Raw genomic sequence first — 21,549 nt, forward strand, 5'->3', positions numbered from 1 at the left:
TATTTATAGCCTAGGCCACCCACTCCATTTGCTATCCTAAGCAATGTAGGACTAATTCAACCAAATCCTAACAATCTCCACCTTGATTGAAATAGTCACACATCTTCAGCTTCCATTGTCAACACCGACAATTCTTTGCTGCCATTGTCTATACCGACAATCATAGTTCAGAGAACTATCATACTCCACCATGAAAGTATACTCACTTGGAATTAGACCACTCCAAGAATTTCGCCTTGGTACAGATCGAAACCTTGCTGAAAATTCATGGTGCAACTTCCAAATTGGCTTTTCCTGGAAGTTCTTCAGCCATCGACCTAACTCCGCCACACACCTTGCATCTCAACGCCAACCAATGCCCGTGTGCAATTGTGGACCCGATTGCCACAACTTATCCTTATCCATGGCAGTGCGGTAATACCATGAGGATACTTCTTGTCTTCTAGAGAACATCATCTTCTCTCATAGAGAGAGCAACCAGAGATCTTCTCCTTCAACGCCTTGTGCAAACCTGATTGTATCAACACATCCTTGACTTGTACTTGCCACAAGCCAAAATTGATTCTTCCATCAAATTTCTCTATTTCAAGCTTCACAGCACTTGAATATCCAGACATTGTTGCAACCGTATACTGGAATAGTATAACTCAACTGTAGACCGTGCACTAGGAAGGGTCCCCAGGAAAGAGAGGTGGGTCACAATGGACACACTTAAATACCAAGTCTTTCCTTAGCCAGAACCTTTTCCAAACTGCACTCTCACAGAGTCACACTGCCTTCCAGCAACAACAACAGCAACCAAAGAGATTAGACTAGGCTGCAACCACAGAGCATACTAAGAATAAATCCCACCGAACCGAAGCTCTGATACCACTTGTTGGGAATAAGACACAATTCCCCCTTGAGAAAACACCTTTGACAGAGAAATAAAATAGACACAATCACAACACAAGAATTTAACGTGGAAACTCCAATTACCGGAGAAAAAACCACGGCCGTTGTCAAATGACAACCAGAGAATATCACTATGTGAAAATTGTTACAACACATAGACTTCTTTCTCTCACCGGCACCCCAGTACACCCACACTCTTTCAAAGCAAATATCTAACTACACCTCACAACACTCTCTAATCAAAGAGTACAGAGGAAAAGAAAAATCAGATACAAGCTTAAAGTGTTTCTGACTGGTGCAAAAACAAATGAAGAACTTAGCCTCATATTTATAGCCTAGGCCACCCACTCCATTTGCTATCCTAAGCAATGTAGGACTAATTCAACCAAATCCTAACAATTCTCAACATATAATTCCTAATAGTTAACTTCCTAATTGCGAACTTACACCTTAACAACATTAATAGGAATCAACCCAGATGTCAAAAGATCAATATATTTTGTCACACATTGTCCATCTTCATCTTTTCCGTTATTGTGTATTTGTCACAACTTACCTTGCCATAACCTTTGTCTGCACACCCTGATTTCCATGAATTCTTTACTATATAATATTCTTCCCATTTTTTCTTTTAATCTTTTTTCTTTCTCGATCAATCACCAAAACATTGTGGGCATATTCAGCATTCTGAGTAGCTTTTGGATCATCTGGACCATGGTATATAGCATCTAGTTCTAAAAGAGAAAATTAGCTTGCGCTAATAATGTTAGCAATATCCAGTTGAGTTTCCAATGCTTTCCATATATCCGACACCGCTTCACCCTTTCTAAACTTATCACCCTTTCTAAACTTATATTCAGCCTCTCTTAATTGTATTTGGTTATTTTTTTCCTACAAAGGGACAAGTTTTCTAACTAACACATCCATTCTTAAAGAAAGAAAAGCAAAATAATTCTCATTGCAAAAACTCTGTCTTATTTATGTTGTGGGATATTTTTGCTGACTTTCTTACTAAACTAGATTTTTTTTTACCAATAATTGATATAGGCTTTTTTTTTATCAAAAATAGAAGACTCGAATCCGCAACTTCTTAATTGAGTATGAGAAGACTATGTCATTTGAGCTATAACTCATTGACATTGACATAGGCTTATTTGTTTTTTTTTTTTTTGAAGTACATAAAGAGTACATAGTATGTAAAGTGTAATAAATATTTTTAAGGAAATTTTTCATTATCTTCAACAATAAAAATAATTTATTTTTCTTTCTCTTTTCATCTTTTTTGATTCATCAAACTATCAACATCACAGTTTGAACAATTTAGGACATGAAATTTTTTTTAATATAATAAAAAATAATTACTGTATTCGACAATAAAACTAAAATATAAATTAAAATTCATTTAATCTTTTAGTTTTAAGGATATTTTATAAGAGTAAAGTTTAGATATTCAAAATTCTAATTCGGTATGAAAGATATTTCGTGATCAACTATTTTATTTATATATATATATATATAGTAAAGAGATTACTCCACCGTATAGAGGAATAAATACTCTTGAAAAGAAAAGTATATAGATTGATGCTTATTTGACTTCTGCATATCTATGGGGAATTGTATTTGTTTTTAAACTTCAATAAATTAAAATAATTTTTATTTTTTCTATGACCAAATTTAATCATTTAAACGACTACTTTTTTTTTATGACTCTTTAAACGACTAATTTAAATTGATATTTATTATATAAAAAAAATAATTTAACTCAAATAACTCACAAACTAAAATAACACATGAACACCAAAGCCAACGTTAACCTATTTTATAGATATGCTCTCAACTTGTTTAGATGTTTCTTTTTTTTTTTTAAACTTGGTCTTTATGCAGAGAAAATTTGTTAGTAAATGAACATTTCAATTTGATTTATTAATAACTTTGATTTAAATATAGAAAAAATAATAAAATAAAATAAAAACTTCTAAGGGAAACATATTACTTAGATGAAACAAAAATATTAAAATATTTAAGAAGTTAATTAAGTTTAATTAATTTAAGTTTGAAATTATGAATGATATGGTATTCAGTCTGATATGGTGCACTGTGCAAAGATGAAGAGAAATTGGTGAATTAATTTTGGCCTATTTTATAATTTTGGGGAATTTTGGGAACTCTATGGATTTCTAACCTTTCCTCAATGTTGTGGGTATTTATGTAATTAGGGACTTTTGTTGGAGTTGTAGTTAAATAATGAGAAATTCTGAAGTTCATGGACCATTGTGAAATTTCTCGATTTTTATATTTAAATTTTTAAATATTCACAAGAAAATCTAACTAATAATATATTAACAAGTAAAAAAATAAAACACTATGAAAGAGATAACAAAAATCCTAATAGAAGACACCTAAAAATCCTAATTTCTCGATTATTATTAGGTTAAATTATATAGTTGGACTCTACTATTTCAGTGAAATTGTAAATTGGTTTTTACATTTTAAAAGTTTTAATTGGATTCCTAAAGAGAATTAAAATTTGTAATTTAGTCCCTGTCGGTCAAAAAGTGTTGATTTAACAGAATATTCTTAGAATATGCTGAGAATATTCTGTTAAAATAGAGAATATATTGAAAATATTCTGTTAAATTAAACACTTTTTGAATGACGGAGACTAAATTACAAATTTTAATTATCTTTAGGGACCCAATTACAAACTTTTAAAGTTTAGAGACCAATTTACAATTTCACTAAAAGTATAGGAACCAATTGTGTAATTTAATCTTCTTATTATTATCATCATTATTATTATTATTATTATTATTATTATTATTTACAATTTGGTTGAGTTCAAAACATTTCATCACATCAGCAACATTCCTATTAGTTTGGACAATGATTTGACATTTTTTTAAAAATTACCTTGATAAAAAATTTTATAATAATTAAGATAAGATTTTTAAAAATATAAAATTATTATGTGAATTACACGTTTGTTAATAATCATAATTTAATTAATAGTTATAGATTAAATATCATTTTTTTTTCTGTTTACAAATGTTATTTGTGTGTGAACCACACGTATATTATATAATTATAGGAAATTAGTAATCTATCCTAAGTGGATTCCATTCATATGAATATAGACTAATTTAGAAAGTGTATTAGAAATAAAGGGGGTAATATAATTAGTTTATAACGGATGATGTGGTTGATCAAGCTAAGCATGCATTCTCCATGCTTCCTTTATTACCACTTATTAGTTTATAATTAATTTATAGCGAAAAATAAGGTACAGTTAATTTCATATAAAATTGATAATTAATGAGAGTTATTTGTTAAATAATTTAATAGGTTTGACTAAATTATCATCTAACAATTCTTAACTATCAACTTTACACAAAAATAACCGTATATAAATTTTTATCATAATTTATATAGGATTTAATTTTAATACATTGACAGCATAAAATGTTTTATATATAGTTGTGCAATGATATCTATTTTTTTTATCGAAAATATTTGGTAACCAAAGAAAATTAGGCAAAAATAGCCATAACTTGCCTTATTTAGCATTCATTAATTATTACAATAATTAATTAATGCTAAATAAGACAAGTTCTGGCTTTTTTTTATCTACCTAGTATTACCCTTTTTTTTATGACCATTCACGTAGTTAATATAAAAGTAATTATTTTTGTTAATGTGACGTTACTTAATTGGACGCACATATAAAATTACTTTACACTCCATCAAAATTAAATTAATTTATATATACCATAAATCTTGATGTAGCATTCTCCATGCATTCTCGCTTACTTTTGATTTATATATTTATATGAAAAGTAATAAAGTCATAAATAAAGTACAAGAGAAAGAAGCCATTTACCTATATTTGACTTTTCTATAAATATATGAATAGAAATTTGCAATAACGTGCAAAATGGAGAGAGAGAATAATAATAATGATAAGAAGAAGAAGAATGGAAGTAGTAGTAGCAGTGAAGAATGTTCAAACTATAGAATGGAGCTTCTTTCTCCAGAGGCAACTGCTGAGAATGTTTCAATGGCAAGACAACCTTCATGGAGGATCAACATGGATCAATATCGATTACCACAGAGGAACATCATGGACTCTCGTTTTGGTCTTTCTTTACTACTTGCATTAAGTATAATACTTCACCAACTTATTTTTCTTCCTCTCTTAATCCCTTCTGATTCTTCAAACCATCAACATTACAGCTTAAACAATTTAGGACATAAGATTTTTTTCATTTACTACTTGCTTTAAGTACAATACTTCACCCTTATATATATACTTTTACTAATTTTTTTCTTTATTCTAATGGTTAATGTTGCAAGTGTGAAAAATAATGTATGAAATTAGTCTTACATTGAAGGATGCAAAGAAGAGTGAAGAGTTTATAAGATAAGAGATCTATTAATTTACTATTTTAAAGTTTTTAAGTTAGATGTGGTGTATTTTTATTTTACGTTCTCTCTCATTTAGTTGATATTTACCTAAAGTTGAGAGTTCTCCATGATGATCTCACACTATTTTTTTTTTTAGAATTTAAAATTTATTAGTGTTAAAAATTTATAGTTTGAGATTTAGAATAAAAAATTAATATAAAAAAATAGTTGATATTTACCTAAAAAATTTGGCTTTGTAAATAAACTTTTTTTTCTTAATAAGTTTTTGATATTCACCTAAAACTTTACCTATTTTACGAATACTAAAATTTTGTTTAATCCTTATTTATTTATTTATTTATTTATTTTTTGTTTTCATATTTACTATTTATTATTACTAGTGTATTAGTATTAACTATTAAGATGTCTATCAATTTACTTTTTTATAAATTAAATAGACAATAGTAGTAATAATAAAATTTTAATTTTAACCAAGATGATAAGTATGCTATATTTAAAAAAAAAATCATAAATTCAATTTTTTGAGTTAACAAAATATTTTTTTAATTATATATGATAGCCGCCATTTTAGGAAAGAAAATTTATACATCTATTTTTTAATATATCTCATTATATATAATAGATTTTTGTTTATGAAATTTTCATGTCTGAAAAATGAAAATTGTAGGGAGACAAAAGAAACTTGCAGAGTACTACAAGAGGCAGGAAAGGCTCCTTAAAGGGTATCAAGAAGTGGATTCATTTACTGACTTGGGAATGTTACCTTCTCAAATGACTAAGGTTTTTTTAAACTTCAATTTGAATATTCACCCTTTATTTTGTTTAGTAAAGTATGAATTAGGTCCTGAACATTTTAACTTCGAATTAATTAGTTTTTTTGTTTTTAAATATTAATTCGGTCTTCTACAATATAACAATAAATACGTTATATTCTTCTATTAGTTCATCACATAAAATTTAGCAGTAATACGTATATGTATGGTTAATTATTGTGATATGTCTATTTATGAAATATCGTCGCATAGATAATAATTTTTGGAACGAAATTTCACTTATTTTGATAAGATTGTAGTAAATAAAAAATAATTGAGAAATGTTATATAGAAACTTAAAAAATAATAATGTTTTACTGTCTAAAATTATATTATTTTCATGTTTATATGACAACAACAGAACATCCACCATTATAGATAATGAAATATATAGACAATATCGTTTCGTTTCATACTATTTATTGATGAAAGGACATACATGTCCATTATTTACGATATTGATATGTTTTTTTTAATGACTATTTAATACGAAGTCAAAATCTTTGAAAATCTAATTATCATTTTATTCTATTTTTTTTTAGTAAATTCCCAATCTCATTGCCAAGATAAAATCATGTCTAGGTATTTAAAAGTGATATTAATATCTGGTTGCTTTTAATTAGTGTAAATAAACGACATAATAAATAGACACCATAAAATATAAATATGTTTGATTGAATTAAAATTTAACTATTTTTTGTATACATAAAAAAATTATTAAATATATGTGAGAATATAAAATATATATTAAAAATAATTTAAATAATAAATATATTTATATACAAATATATAGTGGTCGATTTAGCGACGGATCGGTTAAGAAAAACAAAGAAATGTATTTTATATTTTCAGGAGGAGATGAAGGAAGTTGAAAGGAGTGAAAGAGCAGCAATATATGCATCAAACATAGGAAACATGGTGCTGTTTGGTGCAAAAGTGTATGCATCTGTTGAGAGTATGTCACTGGCTGTGATTGCATCAACACTGGACTCACTCTTGGATCTCTTGTCTGGGTTCATACTTTGGTTCACTTCTTACTCTATGAGTAAACCAAACCATCACAAGTACCCTATTGGCAAGAACCGCATGCAACCTGTGGTATGTCTTCTTTAATTCTCTTAGTTTCTGTGTTTTCTACGGTATTTTCCAATTCGATAAGTCAATGACTAATCTGTCGCAGTACCGAACTCATTTAAGAATTTATCGTTGGCCAATGAATTGTTGCATGTACAAGACGGTATTTGAAATCCAACACTTGTTTAAGCGGACTACTGAGTTAACCATTAGACTAATCTAACTTGATTCTTCTATATACAATATAATACACAAATTTCAATTGAAATCTATCCAAGATTCCTTAATTATTATGGGAATGTTTGTAGAGAGGAATTATTTTATGTTTGGAAAAAGATTTGAAAATATATCTTTTTGAAATGGTACATACTTAATAGGTCAATAACAAGTGCTGTATTTTGTATTAATTAAATAATTTTTTATTTTTTATTTATTATATTTTATATCAATAGTTTCGATTTAGAATTTAACGTTTAGGATTTAAGATTTAGGATTTAGGATTTAGAATTTAGAATTTAGAATTCGTAAAATACTATATTCATTTTTTGCATTCGCGTTTAGAAATAATTAAACTATTTTCTTTTTACTGTAAAGGATTTAAAAGTTGACTATTTTAACCATAAAGTATATAAATTAATTTGATACTCATAAAAATTGAATTAGTTAGACAAAGATACCTAATGGACTAACCCAATATTTGATGAATTAAGCTTTTTTTAAGTATAAAAATTGATAAAATAAGAAAATAAAAATTTAATCATCCTTTAATCAACAGAAATTATATATTCAATAGTGATTAAATTATTATTTTGTGACTTTATAATATTTCTCACTTAGAGGATTTTTTTTATATTTAATGGATATTAAGTTAGTCTATGTCTTTCATAATTGGAATTTTCGTAAACAATTAAATTTATATATTAAAAATAAAAATTTTATTCTATTTTCGAGTATTTTGTGTTTTTCAAAATGCTTTTCACCCAATAATTCTATCTAAGTATTCCCGCTTTCTACATGCATGGGATGGGATTGTATCACTCATGTGAAAATGTTTTTTTTTTTTTTTCCTTATAAAAAGACAAAATTACACCATATGCTATATATCCATTATTGTGGTCCACTTGGTGAAAAAATACAAAGTATTTTCCAAAAAGCGCATATATTTGCTAAAATTATTTCCGGTGACATGATAACGTTGTAGATATCCTATTAGCAAGAAGAAAACAATTAATTCATCTACCAATAATAGGGTTAATGATCAAATTAGGGTTATTCTCTAATTTTATCCTTAAAAAATTTTGTCAATTAAATTAATTCTTCAAAAATTATAAATTAATTATTTTTTTCATTCCATCACTCAATTAATAATTTCTATCAATGATGATATAAAATATTAATTAATAGCATACATGACACCTGCTCACTTAGCATGTCCAATTGAACGTTGAACAAATATCTTTATGAAAATATATCAATTTAGTATTTTTTTCAATTAAAAAAAAAAACATATTCCTAATATAACTTAATGACACTAAATTGATAGATTTTCATAAATATATTTGTTCAACGTTTAATTGAATATTCTAAGTGTCATGAATGATGTGAGTTAACATTTTATATCATCAATCGTTGACGAAAATTGATAAGTGAGTGACTGAAGGACAAAAATGATTAATTTATAGTTTTTGAATGACCAATTTGATTGATAATATTTTTCAAGAGCGTCCTTGAAGAACGAGTCATCTTTCAAGGACGTATTTGAAGAACGAGTCATCTTTTTGGGACTAATTTGACTATTAACCCACTAATAATAACATTGTTTTGAGTATGTAACATTATTGCTCTTCTAAAATTATGAATGGTGTGATTTTGATAGGGGATTGTTGTATTTGCATCAGTCATGGCCACTCTTGGATTACAAATATTGTTTGAATCAATTAGGCAAATCATCACCAAGGTACACATCCAAAACATGCTAATTATTCATAACCAAAGTCACTACTCATTACCTACCATAAAATTCATTCACTGACAGACTCAACCAGAGAGGGATCCTGTAAAAGAAAAATGGATGATAGGGATTATGGTGGCAGCATCTTTGGTAAAACTTTTGCTCATGACTTATTGCCAAAGGTTCAAGAATGAAATAATTAGGGCCTATGCTCAAGACCATTTCTTTGATGTCATCACAAACTCTATTGGCTTAGCTGCAGCTGTTCTTGCCATCAAATTCTACTGGTGGATTGACCCTCTTGGGGCTATCTTGGTAAATTCCATACTAATTACTGCAGCTGTTCTTGTGATTTTGATAACCCTAAATACTTGTTTGTTTCACTCTTTTTGGTTTATCGACTCTGTTTAATTATTAATAAACCTAAACAGTGAATGAGACCATTGTTATAAGATGGAGGGAATAATAATTAAAGTAATTCTCAATTTTGTTCTAATAATTAATATATGTTGAACAATTATGCAGATAGCTATATATACAATCAGCAACTGGGCAAAAACAGTGATGGAGAATGTATGGTCATTGATTGGAAGAACAGCCCCACCAGAGTATATTGCAAAACTTACATATCTTTGTTGGAACCATGACAAAGAGATCAAGCACATTGACACAATGAGGGCATACAGATATGGTTCCAATTACTTTGTTGAGGTAGACATAGTTGTATCAGAAGAAATGTCACTTAGTCAAGCACATGATATTGGAGAATCACTTCAGGAAAAGCTTGAGAAATTACCTGAAATTGAGAGGGCATTTGTTCACATTGATTTGAACACCACTCATAAGCTTGAGCATAATCCTAAGGTGGTGTAGCATAGCAAGAAATTGATTAAGCTATATTCAGTGTAATAGTAATGGTGATTACTTATTGATTACTTGGCATAGAATATTACAAGCATTTGCTTCAAAAAATAAATTATGGGTGAAAGAGAATGTAGTGTTAGTTCTTGTAAAACAATTTCTTCAAATGTATGAGATGACTTTCTAGTTTCTACCAAGCATCCACACAGACAAATGAAATTTCCAACTGGAAGAGAGAGTCACTGTCAACTATCACTAATTTACCCAAACAAAACCAGTATTGATTAACATGCCAAAGGTAATCAAAGAAGTAAAGTTCAATCTTAGTTCGACTCAAAGTAACATCAAACAACATATTTGATTGATTAGGTGAGTATATTTTGAAGTTTTTCATAAGAGTCGTTAGTTGTTTGGTGAATTCTAGTTGTTTAAACAGAATTTTCCCATCCATCAACACTTCAAAATTATGACTGGAGTATTGCAAATGTTTCCAGTAGTTTACAGTTTATACTGTTTATAGTTGATAGTTTACAGAATTTTAGTACTTGTTGACAAAACAATTGGATCAACAAGTGCTTTCTTTTTATTTTCTGGTGAGAAGAATAATTTCATTGATCAATAGAAACAAATGCAGCTTGAAGCAAGTACTAAAATTTGCACAAATTATGCCTTGGTTAAACAATATACAATGGCTACAATTATGACTTCTACTTGGTGACCTATTTGTTTCTATCAATAACACTTGCAAAGGTGGCAGCAGTAAAATATGATCAAATGCTACCTTTACAATATCAGAAATGGATGACTTTGGTCACTAAATCACTTTCAACATGGTGATTTTTTCCCGTTTCCATACTTCTCTTACTGTTTTGATATTCTTGCCTTCTTCAGAATCCGACTTTTAAGTCCATGTTATCCGCCAATAGGGTGCAGACATGCAATAACCGGAACCTAAACCAGAAATCCCATCGATCCACTATTGAAGGGCATGATTTGTTGAATGCTCTATGTTATAACGCAGTTCTTTGGATCTCTAGATTGGTATAAGGCAACTGATGTTTTAAATTGAGGAAACTTCAGTAACTGCAACACCACCAAGGTTCCAGGAGATGTTCATTAACTAGAATGGTTCACATGGTTGACTCGGCATATTACAACAGCATCTCCTTGGCCATAGTCAATATAGTGGCATTTATCTCTTCATTATCGCTACGTTGAGCTCCGGCAAGAAACAGATGAACCTCATCTTTCAGGGTAATCCAACTACAACCAGGATTTTTTCTAATTCCTTTTAAATTCTTAGTCTTTCTTATTAAGTCACCCTCAGTCTTTCTCCCAGCAGCAGAATACAAGTCAGATAATACCACATAAGGAGTCGCATTTTCAGGATCCAGTTCGATCATATGCTGAACAGCAAGCTCGGCAAGGTCAAGACGCAGGTAGGTCCTGCTCGCAGCAAGAATAGCTCCCCAAACCCCAGAATGCGGCTTCAATGGCATTGAACCTATTAAATTTATTGCTTTGTCTAGCAAGCCAGCACGACCAAGGAGATCAACCATGCATGCATAATGATCAATTTCTGGCTCAATTCCATATCGAGATTTCATTGCATTAAATAAATTCCATCCCTGTTCAATTAGCCCTGCATGAGTGCAGGCCGATAGAGCAGCAAGCATCGTAACACCATTGGGTTCAAGGCCTTTATTCTGCATGTTCTTATATACATCGAGAGCTTCTTCACCAAAACCATTTTGTGCAAACCCATTGATGATTGAGTTATAACAGATGACATTTGGTTCAGCAACATCTAAGAAGATCCTGTAAGCATCCATAACATTTCCACACTTAGAGTAAAATGATATCAGAGAATTTTGTACAGACAGATCATATTCCAAGCTCGTCTTTAGAACACAGGCATGAATCTGGAGCCCTTGGTTCAAAGCTACCATGGCAGCCGAAGCTGCTAGAACACTGCTAATAGTTAGAGGATTCGGCTTACATCCTTCACGATTCATCCGAGCATACCAATACAAAGCTTCCCAATATACCTTATTAGTCACAAACCCAGATATAGCAGCAGTCCAAACAAAAGTGTCTTTCTCTGGCAACATACCAAACATCGCCTTGGCCTCTCCAATTCTTCCACTCTTAGAGAATCCAGAGATCATGGCTGTCCAAGAAATCAAGTCTTTCTCTGGCATCCTCTCAAAAAGCCTGTAAGCTGCATCTACTTCATCTCCATGAATGTATCCAGAAATCATAGAGTTCCAGCTAACCACATCCCTTTTACTCATGGTACAGAATATTTTGCTCGCTGCATCCATCAAACCGAATGAACAATACATTGTAATAAAAGAATTACTCAAAAAGCTATCAAATTCAAATCCCATATGCGAAACCAATGCATGTGTCTGCATTCCCTCCCACATCCTTCCACAACCTCCACAACCTTTAAGCACAATAGTCATTGTTGTGGAATTAACTCCAACCAGGCCTTCCCTCCTCATATCCAAGAACAATCTAAACCCTTCTTCAAAGAAACCTCTCTCCATGTACCCATCAATCATGGCGCTCCAAGAAACCACATTCCTCTCTGGCATTCTGTCGAACAATCTCCGAGCACTGGCAACCTTCCCGTCCCGGCACAAGCCATCAATAACAGAACTCCAAGAAACAACATCCCTCTCAACCATGCCTTCAAAAATGCGCAACGCCTCCTTCGTTTGGCCCATCTTGAAGTACCCATTGATCAGCAAATTCGAGCACGCCGGGTCCCGGAACTCAACCGGGGTGTCACAGTACAACTGTTCAGCCCTGTGTATCATTCCAGCCTTAACAAACCCCATGATCATGGCAGAATATGAAACCAAATTGCGTTCCCTCAAAAGGGAAAAAATCTTGTAAGCATTGCAAACATCACAACCGTTGCGAATATAAGCAGAGACCATGGCGTTATAAGAAGCAGTGTTTCTTTGGGGCATTTCGTCGAACACCTTGCGGGCATTTGCAATTTGACCGTTTTGGGCATAGGCAGTGAGCATGGCTGTCCATGAGACCGTGGTCTTCCGGGGCATTCTTCGGAAAACTCCTTCCGCGGCTTCGACGTCGCCGTTTCGTCCATGTTCGGCGATTTGGTTGTTGCAGTAAATCAAGAAGTTGCTGCCATTGGCACATTTTGCAAAGTGAGTGTGATTGGAATGTGAGAGTGATGGCTTCAATTTGGTGATTGGTTTGTTCAGGTTTCTGGTTAGCATGTTTGGGTTCCAAGATACTGCAAACTTTCCATAGCGTCACACTTGACTCAATTACTAAGCATTAAAACTAACAGTCATTATAATTTCTTCACAAGGTAATTATCTGGGTTAACCTTTGATCACAAGCCAGATAAGGATTCTCATAAAGAATTAGTTAATGATAGTTTAAGAGGCATTAGAATTTGGGAAAAATAACATTTGTTAGGGTAGATATTCTAGCATCGGATTCGATGGTCCCAGAACAAAACATGTTTTTAAGTATTTTTTATAACTGCTAAATAGTTCTTATCTAATTTTAATTATAAATTAACCCCATATATTTTATTTAATCATAAAAATTATTTTTTATTTTATAAATTATTATTTTATCATTAATCTATTATGTTTATTAACAATAAAAAAACAAAAACAATAACGAATTAGATCTTCCATTGATCCTAATAAACTTTTTGGCTATTCCAATCGATTAAAAGATTATATTTGATTCGTGACGTTCGTCCATGACTGTGAAATCGTGTTTCTTTGAAACTCAATCGATTGGATTATCAAAACAATCGATTGAATTTCAGGTTTTCCATAACTCAGGTTGTCATCACACAACAATCGATTGAAAATTGCATGGCAGCATGGTTTTCGCAAAAATCAATCGATTGGTCATATTACCCAATCGATTGAACGATGACTAAAATGTGGGTTTTTTATAATTCAATCGATTAGGCCATATCAGAGACAAGCCGTGTTTGAGTACGTGGCCTATATGGTCGAGTTCGAGCACGATTGGTCGCTTGCCTCGGTGTTGATAAAGAGGTGGAGGCCTGAGTCCCATACATTTCATTTACTGTGCGGGGAGATGACTATCACCCTGCAGGACGTGGCCTATCAGTTGGGACTCAGGATTGACGGTGATCTTGTGAGTAGATGCATAGGTGGGTGGGAGCAGTACCATCAAGGACGGACCATTGAGGAGTCATGTGAGCAGATTCTGAGTGTTGTTCCCGGCTTAGAGGACAGACAGTCACAGACGAAGTGGACTGTGAAACTCACTTGGTTCCACAACACGGTTTGTGGAGAGATGGAGCATGACGCCACAGAGGAGCGTCTGATGAGGTACACGAGAGGATACATCATGCAGTTGATAGGGGGTATCCCGATGCATCTGACTCTAGCGATGACTCTCTGTTTTGCAAGCCAAACCTTTCTGTAGGACGCCTTGTAACCAAAGTGATTCTCCACACCTCCTTGTAGAACCCTGATACTGATTGTTGGATCGGCCTTGACCATCGTGAAAATGTGTTGCGCAATCACTTTCGAATCCAACCTACAATGATCTTGCCCCATTGAAGTTTGCATGCAAGTATGAGGACCAGTGTATCTCCTAACGTCCCACCTTTCTTACTTTCGGCGATATGATATGAGTATGCTCCAATTACAACCGGGTCCGAACTGGATACATCGTGCATTGTATCAAATGGTCACTCTCTACTATTTTGTATTCCGCAGCCCTCTTGATGCTGTACTGCTTAACTGCCAACATGACTTCTTCCTTGTTCCCAAATTGTTGTCCAACCTTAAACTCGTTGCTTGGGTCTTCTTCAGGACCTCCTTGGGTAAACGACCAATCTGAAGTCATTGCATCGAGATTCAACCTCGTGAAATGATCTGGCCGGTCATATGGTCGAGAAATGACAGGCTGTGTCAGAGCAGTCTGTGTGTCACCGTAGTAGTTCATCTCCTCTTCCTCGTCACCATCATCAGGGATTTCGGGTGGTCCTTCGTCAGCATCGTCTCCATCATCGGGGTTGACTTCATACTGCTCCATCATCGGATCTCTGATAGCAAAACCGTTATGACTTTTAAGACCGTCAACCGTTAAGTCAACGTTACGAACTTCAACATTAGACCCCTCCTGACTACCATCAGGTGGCATATTTAGATCCACCATCGTCCTTCTGATAGTTCGTCTAACAACTCCACCCGTCGGACTATCATCGACAGTATCCGCAGATGATCCTCGGCCACCGGAGTCAACAAGAAGCACGTATAATTCCAATAGATAAATATTGGCCCATTGGTTGTGCCACCACCTTATAAGCCGTACGTCCTCGTCGTCGCGCAACCGGTACCTAATTCAAAACAATAGACATATCGCTCACAACAATGGTCTGATAAATATACTAGTAACAGAGACAAAGATAACACAACTCTAATATACCTTTTATAAAACAAATTGCCATCTAATTCGGTCGGATATTTGTAGTAAAATTTTCACCCTTTTAGATTATTGCTGTCCAACGGAATGCAATATCACATTCTTCAAAACTGTTAAACTGTTGACTTCCGGTGTCATATAGGTAATTATCGGTTGGTCCGATCTAAAAACAATTGAACCTTCTTCATCATACACTATTTCACCATTGTAATGAATGGATAACAATGGATTTCCTAGCATCGTAGCGACAATGTTAATAGTGAGAAAGAAAGTAAACAGAGCAATTGTGGGTACTTAATCTTCTCTCCAATAGGCCTGCTTTTATTTCCGAACTCATCATAGAGTTCGCCAGGAGTGCGGCGAACTTACTGTTATTCCAAAAAAAAAAATCGTATTCTTGAAAATAAAGCTAAAAAATCTTTTCTAAAGAAATAATTAATTGTTTTATTTTATATACGAAAAAAATCCAAGAATAGTCAGATAATTTGATTAAATTATTATTTAATAATTTTTAATTATTAATTTTATATAAATTAATTGCACCTAAGTCTCTATTATTCTAAAATTCTATCAAGTTATAATAAGTAAAGATTCACGAGCATTATTTTCATACAAAGTTAAAAATTAAATTATTTAATAGTTTTTAACTTTATAATATACTTATTACAAATTTAAAAAGAAAGTTATACCAGATTTTTGTCGAATTTAATAGAATATAGTGTTAGTTTAGATTGATTTTTTTTAGTAAAAAAAAAATTAAATACAATATTGTTATTAAGTTTAAAACATATTTAGATACGTCTTTAAAAAAAATATTTTTATTAAAAAAATAAATTATTTGTTTTTTTTTTAAAGTTAGTAATACTTGGTTTTTGGAAAAACAAAGATAAAAAATGTTTTTAATACTTAAATTTTTTTAAAAAAATATCTATCTAAATATAACATAATTTTTATCTGTTAAAATTTTTTTTTGTTTTTAAAAATAAAAAAATTACTTTTTTTTTTTTTAAGTCAGTCCAAACTATCCTATAATCCGATTTGAATATCTTATGATCCAATTATATTTTTAATAAAATGTATTTGGATCGATAAAATGTATCAGACCTAATTAGAGATATTAGACAATAACATAATCCTTTTAATTTAACAAAGAATTACCATATACATGGCATGTTAGTATATGTTCCTCTTGAATCTTGATAAGTACAAGTGGATACAAATTAACTTATTATTTGTTAGTATGATCACTAACTGCATGCACACATATCACACTATTTGTCATCAAATATTTTATGATATAAGAACACTGTAAGAATCCAATGAGTGGCATATGAAATTGATGAAACTTAAAGATCATCATGATGTTGGGCACTTTATTATTGCTTTATTGACTTGATGACTTAGATGGATCAAAGATAGATACAATGTTTTAAAACATGGTGAAAACAGGTGAAGTCGACTTCGCGTGAAGTTGATATCTGAGAGTCGTTAGATGAAAATTTAGTCAAATCAGTCAAATTATCTAACGACTCTTATGTATCAACTTCACGTGAAGTCGATTGCACCTGAGTTTCCACCTTAAAACATTCAAAGAAAACCCTTCTCCTTGCAGCATTCAATTGCATCTTCAAACATTTCCTCCAAGCTATACTTGAACACAAATCCAGCATCTGTGAGCTTCTTTGAGATCAATTCTGGTTGCTTCACTCCTTTAATTTCTCTCACCTCACTACATTAATAATCATTATTTACTTATATTTTTAAAATTATACTATACATTTGAATAAAGTGGTACGAAGATATATCAAAATCGTTCAAACTTTATAAAATTTATCTTAGTTGTTCTATATATGAAATATTATAATTTAATATATATATAATTATTTTCTATATAGACAGAAAATATCAATTTTATTTATTGATGCTTATATGATCAGTCATATACTAAGTTGATTAACTTTTTTTTAATTAAAAAGTTGATATGTTTAGATAAAGATCGTATGAAGTTGATATTTGAGAATTGTTAGATGATTTGATAAATTTGATTAAATTATTATTTAACAGTTATCAACTATAAATTTTGTATAAAGATAACTGTATGTACGTAAATATTCACCTTAAAAAAACATATTTATATATATTGAAATTGGGTTAATAGTCAAATTAGTTTATGAAAAATAAGACATTTTTTAAATTTATCTCTAAAATTTTTTTTCAATCAAATTAGTATTTCAAAGATTGCGAATTAACCATATTTTTGTCCTCCAGTTACTCTATTAACAATTTTCTTTGAAGATTGATGTTGTAAAACATTAATGATAACATTATATAATACCTGATATATCTAATCGGATATTAAATAAATATATTTATAAAAATTTATTAATTTAGTCATTTTTTCTAGTTACAAAAATCTTATTCCTAATCTGACCTAGTAACTAAATTGATAGATTTTTGTAAACATATTTAATTTAGTTAATATCTAATTGAACATATTATGTGTCATGTATGTTATCAGTTAACATTTTACATTATTAATCTTTAACGAAAATTGTGAATTGAATAATTAAATGACAGATATGATTAATTCGTAATCTTTAAAACACTAATTTAATTGAAAAAAAAATAAAAACAAATTAAAAAAATATTTTATCTTTGAGAGATTAATTTCCCTATTAACCTGATTGAAATTAGAAGAGAACTCACTCTAAAGTTGGTATTTGAAATTGTGGATACTTGGCAGAAAGAAGTTGAGAAATTTGTTGAATAGATACAATGAATGGAGAACAATTATATCTGCCTTTTGGATTAGGATGCTCAAGCAGGAATATATGAGCTCTTGCCACGTCATCAACATGTGCCATATGCATACGTGTAACACCAATTTCATCCTTCTTCCCTGCACCACAAGTATACATTTTTTTCTTTTTACTAATAAGAATAAACAAGAGGAACATTGCTAAAATTATTTATTAATCTATTTATGGATATGTTATGTGGACATTTTCGCTTCACTTTTTTACTTGATTTGACTCTTCAACAAATAAATTTTCTGCTGATCATTTCACTTATTATTATTATTATTATTATTATTATTATTATTATTATTATTATTATTATAACTTTGAATGGGTAAACGCCAAATGCAACAAGCCATGCCACCTTAGTAAAATGATGACATATTCATAATATTGACATGTTTCAAAAGAATAATATTTTAATAAGAAGAAGGCTAGAAAACAATATTTTTAATAAAAAAAAAAATCAACCACCTAACCTTTCTTATAATAAATTCCAACAAAAAGAACAACCGGAAAATTTAAGCAACATTATCATATTTATTTATTAAAAATATTATTTATATACTAAAATTAGTTATCAAAATCAATCTTAATATATTTTTATATTTATATATAAATATATATAATTTAATTTATTTTTAATATATATTTTATATTTATGATTCATTTTAATATCTAATTTTAATATATATTTAATATAATTGATATTTTATTTATAAATTATATAGTGAAAATTCAGGTGCATCCAACTTTATATAAAATTGATAATTAAAAGTTATTAAATAAAAATAAAAAAGTACAAAGTACCAATATATTATTTGTTGACTTATTATCAATAATAATTAATTATTATATTTTAAATACATATATAAAGAGACACATCTAAAAAATATATCTATAAAGACATTTCTATTAAATACAGCCATAAAAAAAATATTTTTATTAGACACATCTACGAAGACACTTCCATTAAACACAATTATAAATAAGAGTTAGTGGAAATTGACAAAAATGCTGTTGGTAATCATTTAACGACTTTCATAAAATTGATTGGACCTAAATTTTTATTTAATTATATACATACCTAATAGCAAAAGCAATGCTTTCTCAACAGAATCAGGAAGCTTAGGACAAATGAAAGATCCAACAACAAAAGGAGGAATTAGAGTGACGACTTCCAAACCATTCTCTTCACCAAATTGAAGCACTGCCTTCTCTGTTAATGTCTTCGCAACTCCATAAGACCAACCATATGGTTTCATATTTCTAAGATATTCCACATTGCTCCAACTACTCTCATCCACTGCCTCCACTTCGCCCTCTTCTCTTCCGATCCGCGACACGGCGGCCCCGCTCGACGTGTAAACTACTCTTCTAACTGTCTTTGAATCAGAGCATGCTTTCAGGATTCCCAGTGCTCCATCAATTGTCCTTTTTGTAACTAACTCTTCCGGTTCAGTTACTAAAAGGTCAATTGGTGTAGCTGTGTGGAAAACCCCAAAACACCCCTCAATTGCTTCAGTGAAACTCTCTGGATTGCTGAGGTCAGCATTGAATATTTTCAATTTTTGGGATGCACCAGGCAGATTTGTGAGGAAGCTAATGTCCCTTTTTCTCTCTACAAATTTATTGTAACTCCATATTATAAATTGAATATAATTATTGGATAATTTAATTTGGTTATTTATTACTTAAAAAAATTATTTTAATTTTGATTTTTTTTCATTATTGTTAAATTTTTAGTACTTAGTTACTTACTATTTATAAATTTTAATACACTATTGATGTAAAATAATTTTGCACGTGCATTTAAAGAAAATAACAACTAATTGTTCAGAAAGATAATACTAAAAATGTTTTAAAGAAAATTTTAAATTATGTGTGGACTAAACTAAAATTTAGAATATCAAAGAGTAAGTGTTTGTTTGGGCGTCATTATTTTGTTAAAAAAAAGAAAGATTTTTTTTATTTTTTAGTGTGTTTGACAAATTTCTAGTAATAAAAGTAAAAGTACTAGAAAAATTAGAAAAATATATGTTTTTTGAAAAACTATAATTTACATCTTTTTTTAAATATCTTTTTTTTTAAATGATATTTTTTATGTAATAAATAAATAAATAAGTACTTTTATATTGTTATACCCAAACATAATTGATATATAAAAAATCTTTTTGTATAAGATATCCAAACATAAAATTACTTTTACTTTTTCATAAGATTTTTTAAAAAAATAACTAAAATTTTTTTTTCTTAAAAATTCATTCAAACAAGTTCTAACAACTGATTGAAAAGGCTTATAGGTTATTTCATTGGGAAAAATATTTTCAATTTTATATTTTCAGATATTGTTTTCATTATTTATTTATATAATTCTAAAATAAATAAATAAAAAGAAACTTACTGGGATCAGATCTGATGGTGGTGTTAACAGAGTAACCATCTTGAAGGAGCCTTTTGATGATCCATGAACCAAGAAAACCTGTGCCTCCAGTTACACACACTCTACCCTTTCCCTCTTCCATTTTCTTCTATTCACTCTTTTCAGTGTTAAATGGAGATTCCATAACTTATATATATGCTCCATTTTTCTTCCCTAATAATAGTGACAAATAGGTAACTGTCTCATTGCGTAATATCCTTTTTTTTTTTTCTATATTAAAGTCTATGTTGAAGACTTTTCTTTGTTTTTTTGTTAGTTAGTCCAAACTAAACCAAGACATTTCTTATTTAGTTGGTCAAAATTATTATATATATTAAAAATTAATTATTAAATCAATCTTTATAAATATATATTATTTTATATATTTTAAACATATATTTAATATTTTAATATATATTTTATATAAATAATTAATTTAAAGATAAAATATGCTTTTTATTCTTAACTTTTGTGATTTTTTTCAAAAATACTCTTATCGTTTAATTACGCGTAAATATTAATTTCATCTAAACTGTTAGGGACAAATTAAAAAATTTAACAATAATTTTGAAATAAATAAAAAATATTAGAGACAAAATTGAATAAATTAAAAAATTAGAAATAAAATTAATTGAAACATTATGATATTTAAAAAAATTGTAAATGTTAAGGATATAAATTAAAATATATTTTATCTTTAATTTTAATAATTATTTTTATGTATATGTAATATAATTGGTAATTAGTTTATATATTATAAGCATACGATGGTTGAAGTTTGAATATTTGAATAAGCTAGGGGTTGAATATTTGAATGTGATGTTAACTTGAGATTTCTTTTTCTTTTTTAAT

At 30.0% G+C, this 21,549-nt stretch overlaps 3 protein-coding genes across 3 annotated transcripts; 1 reads left to right on the forward strand and 2 right to left on the reverse strand.

The window, feature by feature from the left end:
• The first annotated feature begins 4,810 nt into the window (after positions 1 to 4,810).
• On the forward strand, positions 4,811 to 10,211 carry LOC112784815 (metal tolerance protein 9). Its single transcript, XM_025828146.3, has 6 exons — positions 4,811 to 5,051; positions 5,984 to 6,096; positions 6,981 to 7,226; positions 9,079 to 9,159; positions 9,238 to 9,468; positions 9,679 to 10,211. The coding sequence occupies exons 1-6, from the start codon at positions 4,826 to 4,828 to the stop codon at positions 10,024 to 10,026; spliced, it is 1,245 nt and encodes a 414-aa protein (XP_025683931.1). The 5' UTR covers positions 4,811 to 4,825; the 3' UTR covers positions 10,027 to 10,211.
• Positions 10,212 to 10,635: 424 nt separating this feature from the next.
• On the reverse strand, positions 10,636 to 13,433 carry LOC112784814 (pentatricopeptide repeat-containing protein At1g53600, mitochondrial). Its single transcript, XM_025828145.3, has one exon. It carries the CDS (start codon positions 13,266 to 13,268, stop codon positions 11,166 to 11,168), a length of 2,103 nt encoding a protein of 700 aa, XP_025683930.1. The 5' UTR covers positions 13,269 to 13,433; the 3' UTR covers positions 10,636 to 11,165.
• Positions 13,434 to 16,751: 3,318 nt separating this feature from the next.
• On the reverse strand, positions 16,752 to 20,847 carry LOC112784826 (vestitone reductase). Its single transcript, XM_025828153.3, has 4 exons — positions 20,680 to 20,847; positions 19,363 to 19,896; positions 18,184 to 18,376; positions 16,752 to 17,206 (listed from the first exon to the last, which is right to left on the reverse strand). The coding sequence occupies exons 1-4, from the start codon at positions 20,798 to 20,800 to the stop codon at positions 17,065 to 17,067; spliced, it is 990 nt and encodes a 329-aa protein (XP_025683938.1). The 5' UTR covers positions 20,801 to 20,847; the 3' UTR covers positions 16,752 to 17,064.
• Positions 20,848 to 21,549: the final 702 nt, after the last annotated feature.

The sequence above is a fragment of the Arachis hypogaea genome, chromosome 20, assembly GCF_003086295.3.
Source record: "Arachis hypogaea cultivar Tifrunner chromosome 20, arahy.Tifrunner.gnm2.J5K5, whole genome shotgun sequence".
Classification (NCBI taxonomy): Eukaryota; Viridiplantae; Streptophyta; class Magnoliopsida; order Fabales; family Fabaceae; genus Arachis; species Arachis hypogaea.